Source organism: Sardina pilchardus, chromosome 8, assembly GCF_963854185.1.
Source record: "Sardina pilchardus chromosome 8, fSarPil1.1, whole genome shotgun sequence".
In the NCBI taxonomy this organism is placed as follows: domain Eukaryota; kingdom Metazoa; phylum Chordata; class Actinopteri; order Clupeiformes; family Clupeidae; genus Sardina; species Sardina pilchardus.
Window position 1 is genome coordinate 18,468,999 of NC_085001.1, and position 13,842 is coordinate 18,482,840.

At 49.3% G+C, this 13,842-nt stretch overlaps 1 protein-coding gene across 8 annotated transcripts in view; it reads left to right on the top strand.

Moving 5' to 3' along the window:
* fbrsl1 (fibrosin-like 1) overlaps positions 1-13,842 on the top strand; it is a 251,886-nt gene that overhangs the window by 60,413 nt on the left and 177,631 nt on the right. For all 8 annotated transcript variants that reach the window (XM_062543054.1, XM_062543055.1, XM_062543056.1 and 5 more), the window contains exon 2: positions 9,106-9,318. In XM_062543054.1, the coding sequence (XP_062399038.1) occupies positions 9,106-9,318 (213 nt within the window). The remainder of the gene's footprint in view (positions 1-9,105; positions 9,319-13,842) is intronic.

The following is a 13,842-nucleotide window of genomic DNA, read 5'->3' on the forward strand; positions in this document are numbered from 1 at the left end:
TTATTTTCCTCTGAAACGAGGCATGCTTGTAGTGACATATTTCCTCAAGAGGCCAGATTCCTTAAAGTATCTCTGTCGTCGGGGGACTTGCCTTGGAGACACTGTATCCTCTCTGACAGTGAACCGCTCGTTTGGCAGACTCTCAGAGAGCTTGTCTGCGAATGAATTGATTACACAGCGCTTTACAAAACGACTTTGTCCTTTTTTTTATATATATAAATAAAAAAAAGAGATTTTTTTTTCCTTATCACAAGAACGATAATTCCACGAGTAACATTGACTCGGCTCTCCACTTGTGCTGTGCTCATTTCCTTCCCTGTAATCACTTTGACTTGGAGGAGGCCGCCGGTGCAGCCGTGTCTGTTCCGCTGTGCCGTGTTTTGGGTTGTGCGAGACCGAGAGAGAGGCCCCCCGACTCGCAGTTCGCGCTCAACATCGGCAATCTTGTTTGTCACGCCGTGCGGAGCGATGAGCCCGTAACCTGGAGAGACTGCTCTCTTGAGGAGGAGCGCGGGGTTGTTTCCCCTGCTGCTGCTGTGGGAACTCACCTGTGTGTGCCATAATGACTGGAGTGCAGCCGCTGAGGTCCCTAGCAGTGGTGCAGTCTAGTTAGCTGTAGTGAATATACTGTGATGTAGTAGTTAGCTGTAGTGGGTATACTGTGTGATCAACACAAAATAGGCAAGGATAGATAGATAGATAGATAGATAGATAGATAGATAGATAGATAGATAGATAGATAGATAGATAGATAGATAGATAGATAAATACTTTATTGATCCCCAAGGGGAAATTCAAGATATGTATTAACGTTTGAAGTGAGTATACTGAGATGGTGATGCTTTTTAAGTGGGTATACTGCGTAGTCCAGCGTATCACGGAGACTACACCACTGGGTCCTACCTACCGCGTCGTACCGCTCCCCACGCTTGTGGCTATCGCTACAACGCTAGCAGGGCTGTGGAGGAAAAGAGCAGAGAGTTTAGAGGGGTGGAGAGCGGGAGGGAGTCTAGGGGGCAGGTGGGAAGAGGTGAGGGAAAGGTATGGGGTGTTACAGACACACACAAAGGCCCAAGGTATCGACCAGCACCCTCCCCCCTGTTGCCTCCTCGTCTCCTCGCCGGTAGTGCTGCTGCTGCTCGGTTTATTTTTATGTCACCTCTCCTCCTCTCCTTCACACTCATCCTCTTCACAGCTGGATGGTGGCGCACACCTCCGAGGAACACTGTGGCACCCAAGCGTGTGTCAGGTTCTCATCGCTTTTTTGAGTTTTCGGTGCAGCTATTCTTTACGGTTGGGCAGCGTTGGATCTGGTTGCGTGTTATAATCTGCCCGCCAGCCTAAAGTGTTTTTTAAGCATATTCAAAGATGACAGGGCATATATCATTCAAGTAAATGATTCAAGCAGATGAGCATAATTTTGGCCTTGTAGCCCATAAAAACAAGTCGCTTAATCCAGGACTTTATGTAGTGTACACTTTTGGGATTACATCTAATCCCAAGCAAGTAAGCAAGTGTTTTCAAAATAGCTTGGCATCGACATTTGAATGAGTCACCGTTTTGTTTTTGGATGGTGAGATATTTTGGGGATCACAGTCTCAGTGAAACAGGCCAAGCTGGAGGAGGAGGAGGAGCAGGTGGAGGAGGAGGAGGAGGAGGAGGAGGAGCAGGAGGAGGAGAGACAGGAGGAGGAGGAGGTGTGGATGAGGTGGCAACCAGAGAAGAGGAGTTAGCACTCTCGTCTGGGGAAGGAGCCACATTGTGCATCTGTTGCTGACACCACATTGTATGTGTGTGTATGTGTGTGTGCGCACCCGTGTGTGTGTGCCTGTGTGTGAGAGTGTGTGTGTGTGTGTGTGTGTGTGTGTGTGTGTGTATGTGTGTGGGATAACACCCACCAGGGTGAGCTCAGGCAGCTTCCTGTGACCGGGGGCGGCAAGATCACAGGCCATATTGGTCTCTGTCAGGGAGAAAGAGGAGGGTGGGGTAAAAAGAGGATAGAAAAAGAAGCACACACACACACTGTGTGTATGTGTATGTGTGTGTGTGAGAGAGAGTGTAACCCTCAAGGCTTACAGTACCACTCTGGCTCCATCCTGGACCCACTGATGAAATATACTCTCTCTCGCTGTGGGACTTGGCATGGCTGGAGAGGCACCAGTGTGAGCAGGCCTGGGGCAGCGTGGTGCTGTTGTTGTTGAGGGAGAGGCCTCCCAGAGCACTCCTGTGTCGTCTCAGCAGCCGATCACTCTTGCACTCCTAGCTCCAGCCCAGAGGGGAATTAGTGGGTGTTTTCAGGGGACCGTATGGTGCACGCTGCCTTTTGGCATTGTATTGTACCTCCAGATGTAACCGATGCCAGCTAGTTAGCTGTGCGTGTCGAACGTTGGTAAACATCACTCCCCGACGCCTCACGAGTGCTGCTGGCATGAAAGCTATTAGCCTGAGCTTTTAGCTGGATTGTTAGCACGCTCGACTCCCGATCCGAGGTGTTGCTGTGTCGCGGGTTTGAGTTCGGGCGTGTGCAGGGCTAGACCGCGGTGGTTCAACACAACGCAGGTTACACAGACAATACAATACCACTGCTCTTGTTTTGTTGGATGATATCATATACTTGGACATCACCAATCAGCATGAAACTTGGTATGGTTGACACCCCAGAAATTGAAGAGGGCTGATATTCACTATGAGGTTTGTGTCCCTGGGTGTGTGCAGGCATTGCCTCAAAGCATTCTCAGTTCACACATTCTGCTTGGCCCACGATGATGTATTCCTTATCCTACTATAAATGGTTGTACTCATTATTTATTTAGGACTGTTTTCAAACATGTTCCTGCCTAAGAAAACTTTGTGAATAAGTGTGCAGTTTTACAATGCAAGCCATATTGTCGCCAATAGCTGTGTGACATTTGTCATGTGTCATGACCTCTTTCGCTCACATTTAAATTTAAAACAGTTCAAGAATTTGTAACAAAGTCACACTTCTCATATTCACATGGTGCAACACCATAGAACATAACTCCCAGGTACTGCTTCACACTCCATCAGTGCACTGACACAGACACTTTTACAACCCTGCATTTGATCGAAGTGTAATGTCAACAACACCTTTTTAGTCCATTGTTGCCAGAAAAGTGCTGTTCCCATTCCAAGAAAAATGGTAAGACACATTTCTTAGAGTGGGAAATATTTCACTTCATTCTTGCTCATTCTCTCACTTCTGTATCTACTTGTGGTGGTCGTGTTGAGCTCTGCTTCTACTGTATGTCTACTTTCTCTTGCTTTTTATACATCTTTGGTCTTTGAGCTTTCTCTTCCACGCCTTTTCTTTTCAAATCTATTTCCTTCACCCACTCTTTTGTGACTTTTTTTAGTTCTCTTTCCATCTCTCTCTCCCCCCGCCCTCTCTGGTAGATCACAGCAGAGATGTAAGGAGGGCTTGTGGAAAGCCATGGTCTGCTCTCTAGCTCTCTCTCTCTCTCTCTCTCTCTCTCTCTCTCTCTCTGGGCTCCTGCCATAGCCGTTAAAGAGATTTAGAGTGTGGCTTATTGTTTTTCTGCGCCACCCATTGTCACCAAGCTCCCCGAGCCTCTCCCCGGAGTGAGCCCTTAGCCAGATGGTGTCATGCTCTTTCCCATTATAAAAGACGAGAGGAGAAGAGTGTAGAAGAGAGAAGAGAAGGGGATAGGAGAGGAGAAGAGAAGGGGAGAGGAGAGAAGAGAGAGGAGCAGAAGAGAAGAGAGGAGGCAGGGGAAAAAAAGGGGGAGAAAAAAAGGCAGGAAGAGTTAAGGTAACTTTTTATGTACTGCGCTGCGTTAAAGAGGCCAAAGGCAGGTGCGTGCGGCGGAGGTGAAAGGGAAACAAAAGTGCGAGCCCCCCCGCCGGATGTCCCGCTTTTGAAGGCAGCGGTGGCGGAGAGCTCCGGCCCACTCCTGGGCAGCATTCGCGGGGGCCGGCGCTTAATGAGGCCGACTCCGGCTGCCAGGGTTGCCGGATGTTTTTAAACAAGGAAGAGGCTGCCGAGCGTATATTCCTGCTTTCATCCCACGTGGCGGGGATAAGATTACAGGCGTCACAAGCTGGCTATGGTGCTTAGTGGAACATAATGAAGCAATGTAATATTACTGTGAAGTATTTCAAGACATAAACACACATTTGTTTTTCATATTGCATCTAACTAGTTTGGTTTCCGAAACATGTTCTCGTTAGCGGCTGTGAGAGAATTGAGTTTGATAGATGGCAGGCCCATATGCCAGCATCTCAATATAAGGACTTGTTAGAGGAAGTGTCTGTTGGCTGTGGTTTAATTAAAGGTGTATACTGTATGTAGTCACAGCACCATTAATTTGAGGTACTGCCAGAAGCTGGCAGATGTTTTGAGCCGCGGCGAATGCCCCACTAAATCAATACGACTTAAAAGCGCGACACTTAACAGTGATTTATCCTGTCGCAAATTCGCCGCTCGTGCATAAATCCACACCTTGAGCGCTCGTGAGGAAAGCTAAATATTTTTCAAATGGCGTAACAAATCTCTCGCTCCTCCAGCCCCCCCTTCCCGTCCTCCTCCTCCACCTCCACCACCTCCTCCTCCTCCTCCTCCTCCTCCTCCTCCCTTCCTCTCCTCCGTTCCAGCCCTGCCGCCGCCGCCGCGGAGGATAATTTACACCATAAAGAGGTTTGGCTGACGGCTGCCTGTCAAACAGGAACAGCGGCAGATGAAATGTTTAATCAAGTGGGCTGCCAGCAAGGGAGAGAGAGAGAGAGAGAGAGAGAGAAGGGGAGGGGGGTAGAGAGTGAGGGAGGTAGAGAGGGAATGAGAGAGAGGGAGAGAGAGAGTGAGCGGCTGCCTCCTTCAGCCTGGCAGAGAGCTGAAGTCAGATCAAACGAGTGCTGCTGCTGGGCCGTTCTCACAGTGGTTGGCAGCTGAGGGGACGTGAGGGTGGAGGAGGGGGTGGTGCCGGGGTGCTTGGGTTGGGGGGGTTAAGAGTGGGAGTGTGTACTGGTGCTGGCTGGGTGGGTGGGTGGCTGCTGGCATCACGCTCGGAGGATGATGAAGATGCTGCTGCATGTCCTCTGTAGTTAGAGGGAGAATACCATTTTGGGAGAGCACAGCGGCAGGGAATCATCCCCCCCCCCCCCCCCCCCCCATAATAACATATAAGCATATAAATTACATAGCCAGTACAGCTGATAAGCATCGTTGGGCACTGGGTAGATTCCTATAGTTCCTACTGACTGTTTGAATGGGAAATGGAGAGAGAGATGTTAGACCTGACCAGTATTTGAAGTAGAATTAGGATTATTCGAGGCAAATCTGATACCTGCTGCATAAACAGACATTCCACAACGCATCCTCATATACTCATCATGGCTGTAGGAAAAGCCTACTGTATAGTGCGTATTACTCTGAAATGATCTGATCATGTATTTTAGGTGTACTTTTTAAATTCAGAATTCACAATCAGAATTGTTTTATTGTCAAGTACTGTAGGTTGTCGCTCAAAAGAAATGTGTCTCCATTGACATTCCGTAACAGACAAAATATATGTATAATGTGAAATACAATATAGGCAATGTTGTATGAATGAAATAGCATGTAGACCACCCACATATCCTAGATCATAGCATGGCCCAAGGCCCAAATGTACATTTCCACAAAGCATGTAAATATTAGGTGCCTGACATGATTGCCTGCAGGGAAATGGAGTCAGGAGCAACAAGGCCCGTACAGATCCTGCACGCCTCCCATCTCATTGTTTAAAGATGGCCTTCTAACCTTCCAGTATCCGCTTGCTAATGTAGGGGAAGTGATCCCCTGCTGAGCTCTTTGAGCCTCTTAAATAATTACTCTGGATGGAAAGAAGCAGCCCTTTGGAAACATACTGACCCCAAGAGAAGCTCTTTCTCTCTCTTTCTCCCTCTCTCTCTCTCTCTTCTCTCTTTCTCTATCATCGCTCCCTGTCCCTTCTTTTACCCCGCACACACGGCCTGTCCTCTCCTCCCTTTCCCCCACTCCCTCTCCCTCGCTCTCTCTCTCTCTCTCCCTCTCTCTCTACCTCTCTCTCTCTCTCTGTCTCTTGCGTGCACTGAGGGCTCTGTTTGAGTGCCAGCTCGTTAAAGATCTCTCTCTTCCCTTCGTGGTTTATGCATGTTCCGTGAAAAAGGAGTGCGCTCTGCAAATGGCCGTGGGATGCTTGGAGCAGCAGCGGCAGCCATCGCCGCCCCGCCGAATGGCTCCGGGCTCCCCGCGGGTGCTCCGCTCCGCTCCACGCTCCCCGCTCCCTGCTCTCTGCTCTGCCTCCAGATTTCAGGACATGCCTCTTGACCAGATGCGGGCGGTTAAGCCGGGGATGACTGCGCGGTTACAGATGTCTCTCCCTCCCTCGCTCTCTCGCTCGCTCCCTCTCGCCCTCTCTCCCGCTTTAAAAAAAAAAAAAGATCTCTCCCTCCTCTCCTCCACCCCCTCCGGTACAATCTGGAACCATAACAAAGCACGACCCCCCCCCCTCCCCACACCCCCATTCCAACCCACCTCTTCCCCCTCCCACTCAGCCAGCCCTCCCCGCTTCCGTTACCATAGCAACACGCACAGGCCAGACCGGTTGAGAGTGGGTTTCTCCTGTTGCCACCCGTGCGTGTGAAGTGGCCTCTGTGGCTGGGGTCCACCGGTCCTGCAGAGCCTCCGTCTCACGGTGACTGCTCTGTTTATATCTTCTCCTCCTCCTCCTCTTCTTCCTCTTCTTCCTCTTCCCTTTTTCTCTTTTTTCCTCGCGTGTGACCGGACACTGTGCCTGGTGAAGAGGCTGTGGTTTTACTAGTTGCTCTCCGTAGTCCTGTGGCCTGCTCCCGCTCCCCTCCCCATAATTCCCTCCACATGGCCCTGATTTTCCTGTGTTCCCAAACCAAATCTTTCCAGATGGTGTCAGGATTCTTTTAAGTGCCCAGTGCTAGGAGGGCCAGTGTTTTATGGCTGCGTTTAGGATGGGGGGAAAGGGGGGGGGGGGGGGTGAAAGGTGGCTCTGCTATCGGGGTGACGACGCTGGTTAGATCTAATAGGAAATGCACAGTATGCTTTACCAACCACGGTTCTGCTAATATCACCCAGAGGATGTGGTTTGTGTGTGTGTGTGTGTGTGCGTGCGCGTGTGTGTGTGTGGTATGCAAATGTGAGGTCTTTGAACAGATAGCATGAATATTGATAGCTGCCATGTTGCTTGCCGCCGAGTGCAGGATCTGAAGAGGAAGACACCTGGCGACACGTTTCATGTCCTTTTGTTTTTCATTTTGTCGCACTTTATCTGGCACTAAAGCACTTCAAACGACGTCTACCCAACCACCCCACCCCAACCCCCCACCCCCCCCCCCACCCCCCACGTCGCCATAATGAATTGCATGACGAGCAGGACGGCTGGCTGGCCCGCGGGAGAGATTAATGCGCTGTCTGGGCGACTGAAGAGCTCTGCTCCGCGCCACCAGTAGGTGTCAATGTAATGTTGTTAAAGCCCTCATTCAAAGTCACGTCAGCCCAGCCGGCACCGAGCGCGTCTTTGTCATCCTAACGACCAATTTTCAGGTCTCACCAAAGGGCCTCAGAAGGAGAACAACCCCCCCCCCCCTCCTCCTCCTCCTCCTCCTCCACCTCTCATGTGGAGCCGAGGTTCTCCCACTTTTCTCTCTCTTTTTTCTGCTACTGGTACATTGTTTACCCGTGTTTAATTTAGCGGTAAGGCCTGGAGGAAATTCCCCAAGTCGTGCACCTTTTAAAGCATATTGGAGTTGTTTTGTTAACGCTAGTGTGATAGCCATCTGGTCCACCCCCTCCACACACACCCCCCAGCCAATTATTTGATTATTCAAATGGTGCCTCTCTCTGGCGTGAGGTGACTGAATCTGACTGGTGTAAATTAGGCTCACAATCGGAGAACAGATGTCGAAATTTTAACTAACAATCTTGCCCTGCAGTCCCCTCTCTGGGTCAGTCCATGTCAAATCAGATGAGTTTGCTGGATTTCATCCAAACATGAATGAATGAGTCACAAAACCAAGGCTGATAAATTATTTCTGTTGAAAGCCTTTATCATCCTTTATCAGCCATTGATATCCCCAGCCTCATGGACATTTATTGTGAAGACCTAAAATATTAAATAATAGAATTGAATAAAAGAATAAAAGAATTTGTACTTACAGACAATAGACATCAGATCTGATAAATGTCACATGGGAACAAAGAAAGGAGTTTACTGAACCCCCTTTTCATTTTGGTTTCCACATCTAGGGTTCAAGTTAAAGTTTAGTTATTAGTTATTTTAGAGTCCTCATACACACATATGGAAAAAAACAAAGGGACATATCACACATCATGTGAACATGTTTTTCTTTGCTCCAACCAAGTTAGGGCAGACCAAGAGTAATGTTTTAAGATATTTTTGTCCAAGCGTGGGCTCCGAGATGAAGAATTTTATCCCTCGGTGTTTGGAACTTTTGGAACCAACGCTCACTTAGGCCTGCCAATCACGTGTCCTTGGTGATTTTAGGCAACACATTCACCCCCAGTTGTAGTTACTCTCTTACTGTACAGTGTGGAAGCTACGCACCAACAGCAAGACATCGATCTGCCACCTTGCGTAGGTCTGAGTACAGACTGTGCTCATCAAGCTCAGATCTCCACCATACTGTAAATGCGCAAATGGAGTCAGCTGTTTGTGAAGGCCACTGCTTTCGGAGGTTAGTCATCGGCTTTAAGTGGAGGAACTCAACGAGTGGCTGTTGCCTTTTTTCCCCCCTCCACGAGCACTTGAGCCACAGGCAGTTATTGCAGTGGCCGTTGACAGGATTAAAGATGGCTCGAGAGTAATTGACCTTGTTGTAGTGATCTGCTCCGAATGAACTCGCTCAGCAGAGGTTTGCACTTGACTGAATGTTATTAACCCCCACCGCCATTTAATCCATGCACACACATACAGTGCACTAATGGCTCTCTTACTCTCTCTCCCTCCCTCTCTCTCTCTCTCTCTCTCTCTCTCTCTCTCTCTCTCTCTTCCTCTTCTTTTCTCCTCTCCTCTTTCTCCTCTCCTGCTCTTCCCTTTCCCTCTTTTTTCGTGGCAGAAGAAGAATGGCTCCTTGAAGATGCCGGACAGGAAGGAGCGCTGGGAGAAGCCGACGGTGAAGAGGCAGCGCGAGGAGCAGGAGAGCTGCGTGGTGGACGGCGCCGACCCCGCCGAGAACGGCTTCGACGAGTGCGCCGCCAGCCTGGAGCGCGACCAGGAGCGGGTCAAGGAGAGGCTCCTGAAGAAGACGTACTCCAAGAACAACAAACGGGTAAGTGCTCCCTCTCTCTCCTTCTTTCTGTCTTTCTTTCTTTCTTTGTTTTTTTTTTTGCTTTTTTCCTGTTTTTCTTTTTTGGTTCTTTCTCACTTTATTCCTTCTGCTGCTGGGTGTTTTTTTGTTTGTTGTTTAGTGCGGCAATGCGCTGGGTGACTGCATTTTTGGCCGCCGCGTCTGGTGTAGCCGCCGACACTGTTTACTTACAGTCAGTAATCTCGTGTCGATACTTCAAACAACAAAAAATAGTTCTGCTGAGATATTCGTAAGGATAGGGGCATCGATCTCTGTCTCGCGATGGGAGACGCGTCTCTACGAGAAAAAAAAAAAAAAAGATCAGACAAAATGCTCTCCAGATGCTCGCGCAGGCCCTGGCTCCTTTCGAAGGATGTCGCTGCAAATTGGAGCGCGCGGCTCTCTCTCGATATTGTGACATCTGGCTTATGCAGCAGTGGAAGCGGAACATCTGTGGTCAGGCTATTGTCAGGTCCGACTTCCTCAGACGCCTTTTTTAAAAAAAAGCCTCCGCCGCCATGTCGCGAGCATAGATAATGGGATTGACTTGCTCGATGCTTGTCAGGCGGAATGAATGCTAAGCACCCGCTGAAAATCTCCCATGTCTGGTGGAGTAAGCACATTACATTAGCCAACACAGAATTAGAGCGGCTACTAATCCAACTGTGATTGCTGCTGTTGCACACTCGGCACAATAGGGGCCGTATCGCTGTCTCTCCGGGCCTGTGCGCATTTGTGTGTTTGTTGGCTCCCTGTGGCAGTAAGTGTTCACAGTAGGGTGCCTCATGTACCCAAGCATGAAACCTAGGGCTCTGCTTTAAGGACACTTCTCTGTCCTCTCAGTTAAATTGGAAATGGATGTGGGTTTGCTTTGTGTGTGTGTGTGTGTCTGTGTGTGTCTGTGTGTGATTGTGCTTGTGTATTTGTGTCTGTGTGATTGTGTGTGTGTGTGCGTGTGTGTGTGATTGTGTGTGTGTGTGTGTGTGTGTGTGTGTGTGTGTATGCATTTGTGTGTGTGTGGGGCACGGGGGGCAGGACTCCTTAGCAGCAGAGGCATTTTAAGAGAAGGCGGGCCGTGTCCGAGGGGAGGCCATGTCAGATAAACCCATCCGGCTGGTACAGTACAGCCCCCTCCTCGCCTGAGCCAGTGCAGATCACCAACCGCGCCGCAGCGCAGAAGCAGCACCAGCACCAGCTCAGCTCAACACACAGCACAGAGCACTCAGCCAGCCAGCCAGCCAGCCGGTCCATCCGCTCTCCAACTCGCCTTATCAGTTGCTCCCCGAGTGCGCCCCTTCCACTGGAATCCAATGCATATAAAGCACCATCATCCAGATGCAATCGCTGGCCTGATGAGAGCTTTTTGTGTTTTATCTGTCGCTGAAATGTCCTTGGCAGCAGTGTAAACTCTAGGATATTATGGGCTGTGTGGGTGTTTATCATCGTACCCATTTTCCCCACTGGCAAGTTAGTTTCCTCCCAGATAAAAAGGCGAAGGAGATGTGTGTTAGTGTGTGTTAGTGTGTGTTAGTGTGTGTTAGTGTGTGTTAGTGTGTGTTAGTGTGTGTTAGTGTGTGTTAGTGTGTGTTAGTGTGTGTTTGTGTGTGTGTGTGTGTGTGTGTGTGTGTGTGGTGGGGGGAGAAAAATCCTTTCTCGCGTGTCGTCATAATTGCAGTGGGGGGAGAGATGCCACAAAGCAGCCATCTGGATTTGAGAGAGGCTTTTACACGCGTGTGGAGACTTCCTAGGTGCCGTGTGTGTGTGCGTGTGTGTGTGTGTGTGTGTGTGTGTGTGTGTGTGTGTGTGTGTGTGTGTGTGTGTGTGTGTTGTGTTGTGTTGTGTTGTGTTGTGTTGTGTTGTGTTGTGTTGTGTTGTGTTGTGTTGTGTTGTGTTGTGTTGTGTTGTGTTGTGTTGTGTTGTGTTGTGTTGTGTTGTGTTGTGTTGTGTTGTGTTGTGTTGTGTGTGTGCATGTGTGGAGAGAGAGAGAGAGAGAGAGACAGAGAGAGAGCATGAGCCAGGGAGAGGGAGAGAGAGAAGAGAGAAGGAGAGAGAGAGAGAGCGAGAGAACCCTGAGAGGCTTGATCACGCCTTACTCAGGCAGTCACTTGAGTGTGCCGCTGAGCAGCTTAATGCTCCGAGGTGACAACGCAAAAGATGACAAGAGACAGCCTTGTGAGAAACCAGCTGCAGGTGGAGGCATGATGTCACTCCCGAGATGTGAAGGTCACTCAGTTCCTAGCTCGTAATGGCGTATGGGGGTGTGCTCAATGTCAACGTTAAAGTACTTCCATAGCCATGCCGTTTAGGTTCTTTTTTTTCTAGTCTCTTTGAAGAAATCATATAGGTTCTTCTAAGAGCTGTCTAAGAACTGTTATTTTGTACTTACCTTTTTGAAACCATTTTGGCTAATAATGTAGCAGACGGTTTTTTTCACTTACAGCACAGACTCTTTTTTTTATTGGAAAAACAAAGAGAGTTTCTTTGAGCCAAGAGTTCCCTGAGCTTATGCTCTAAAACGGATAGCCTTAGGGCTGCCTCCTAGGCTCCCAAGTAGACCTTTTGAAGGTTCCTGAGTGCAAGTAAGGTGAAGAACCTTGCATGCACTGCCGGTGTGTTTGTGTGAGTTGTAGCTCAGTTGGTGTGTGTAGTGGCCAAGTGCCAAGGTCGTGGCTTTGATTAACATGTATATGTCTTAGCAAGGCTACATTCTAAACTAGTCTGACTGCTATCGTAATTTCCTGTGCATTTGTGTATAAGTAGCAGGACAGTGTTTTATGGAAGTTAAAAGAATCACAACCATATTAACTGTCCTTGTGTGATAACCTCATAGCTGAAGAAACTTTGCAAAATCAATGTATTTTGGGAAAATATGTTAAAGAGGCACTGTACTGTAAGTGCTGGCATACCGTACTTACCAGGGACAAGGCACATGTCTGGCCTCCATTTGTCCTTGCTGAGGAACCCTAGCACTTGGCTTGAACCCTTCTTTATCTAAACACAGAGGCCTCCCTCTCCTCTTTCCCTCTGTCTGCAACCACCCCCCACCACCTCCCCCCCCACACACACACAGACACACAGACACTCAGACACTCAGACACTCAGACACACACACACACACGCTTTTCAACCTCGCACCTCTCTCCTCGTAGACTTCTTTCCCCCTGTCCTCTTCTCTGCAGACATGCAGCAGTGGTGTGAGAAACATGTCCCCCTCCCTCTCTCCACACACACACACACACACACACACACACACACACACACACACACACACACACACACACACACACACACTTCTGCATGCGTCAGGACCCAGTCATGCTGTCAGCTCTGCCAAGCAGCCGCCAGGGCCTGTTTCTCTTCCCCAGAGGGGTGTGAGGGAGTGCGTCACAGTGGGGGGTGCTGCTACTGCTGCTGTGTGTGTGTGTGTGTGTGTGTGTGTGGAGGTGATGCGTGGCATGGCAGCCCCACGGCGGCCCCCTCGGCTGGGGGGGGCGGGTGTGGTGGGGTTGAGTGGGGGCTCACTGACTGGATCCAATTACTGCCCTGGGGAGTCAAAGACTCCGGGGCTGCTGCCGCTGCGCGCGAGAGGCCCCCAGGTTCACAACCTCCCCTGCATCTCTCCGCTCCAGTGTTCCTGTCAAAAACACTGTTTTTCTTCTTCTTCCTCTGCTTCTTCTTCCTCTTCCTCCTCTTCCTCCTAGAGTAGCGACAGCCAGCGAAGCCCTTTTTTTTACTGTTGCCCTCCATGTTTTTTATCATCACTGGAATATGTGTTGTCATGCCATGTCTTTGTAGTTTAGCATCGGTGCCCGGTATTGTGAGCTTGTTCGGTGCTAGACGTGGGAGCAGACGGTAACGTTGGAGCTGATTTTACCGCGCAAACGCCGGCTGGCATTAAGTAGCGCTAAATGAACCATAGAGTTATTCATACCCCCCCCTAAATAAATTGCCCTTAAAGACAGATATGAATATTATTGCTTTGACTGCACTCTAGAAGAGTGTGTTCCGTGATATTCATGGGGATGCCGTTTGTGCCCTTTTGTGTGTTTACCAATGAAAGACTTTATTAAGATTTCCAATTATATGGATGTTTCCATTTCGCTCTGTCTATAGCAAATATTATCACTCAAGGGGAATGAAGCAGTAGGCCATCAGTGTGTGTGTGTGTGTGTGTGTGTGTGTGTGTGTGTGTGTGTGTTTGTGTGTGTGTGTGTGTGTGTGTGTGTGTGTGTGTGTGTGTGAATCATACCTCATGGGTATTTGCGAAGACCTGACCACAGCACTGAGTCTGTCTGTGTCTATATTTGCTGTGCCTAGCGTCGGGGAGTTCCTAGGGGCTGATACTGCCGTTATGTGTACTGTATGTGTGTTCCTGCGAACACTTAGCGGCTATGGGAGTCAGATTAGCGTCGGCAATCTCTGCTTTCCAACCTAGCAGACAGAGTTCACTCCCTGTCAGAGTCAAAGTCGAAGAGAAATAATAAAAGCAACACCCCCCCCAATCAC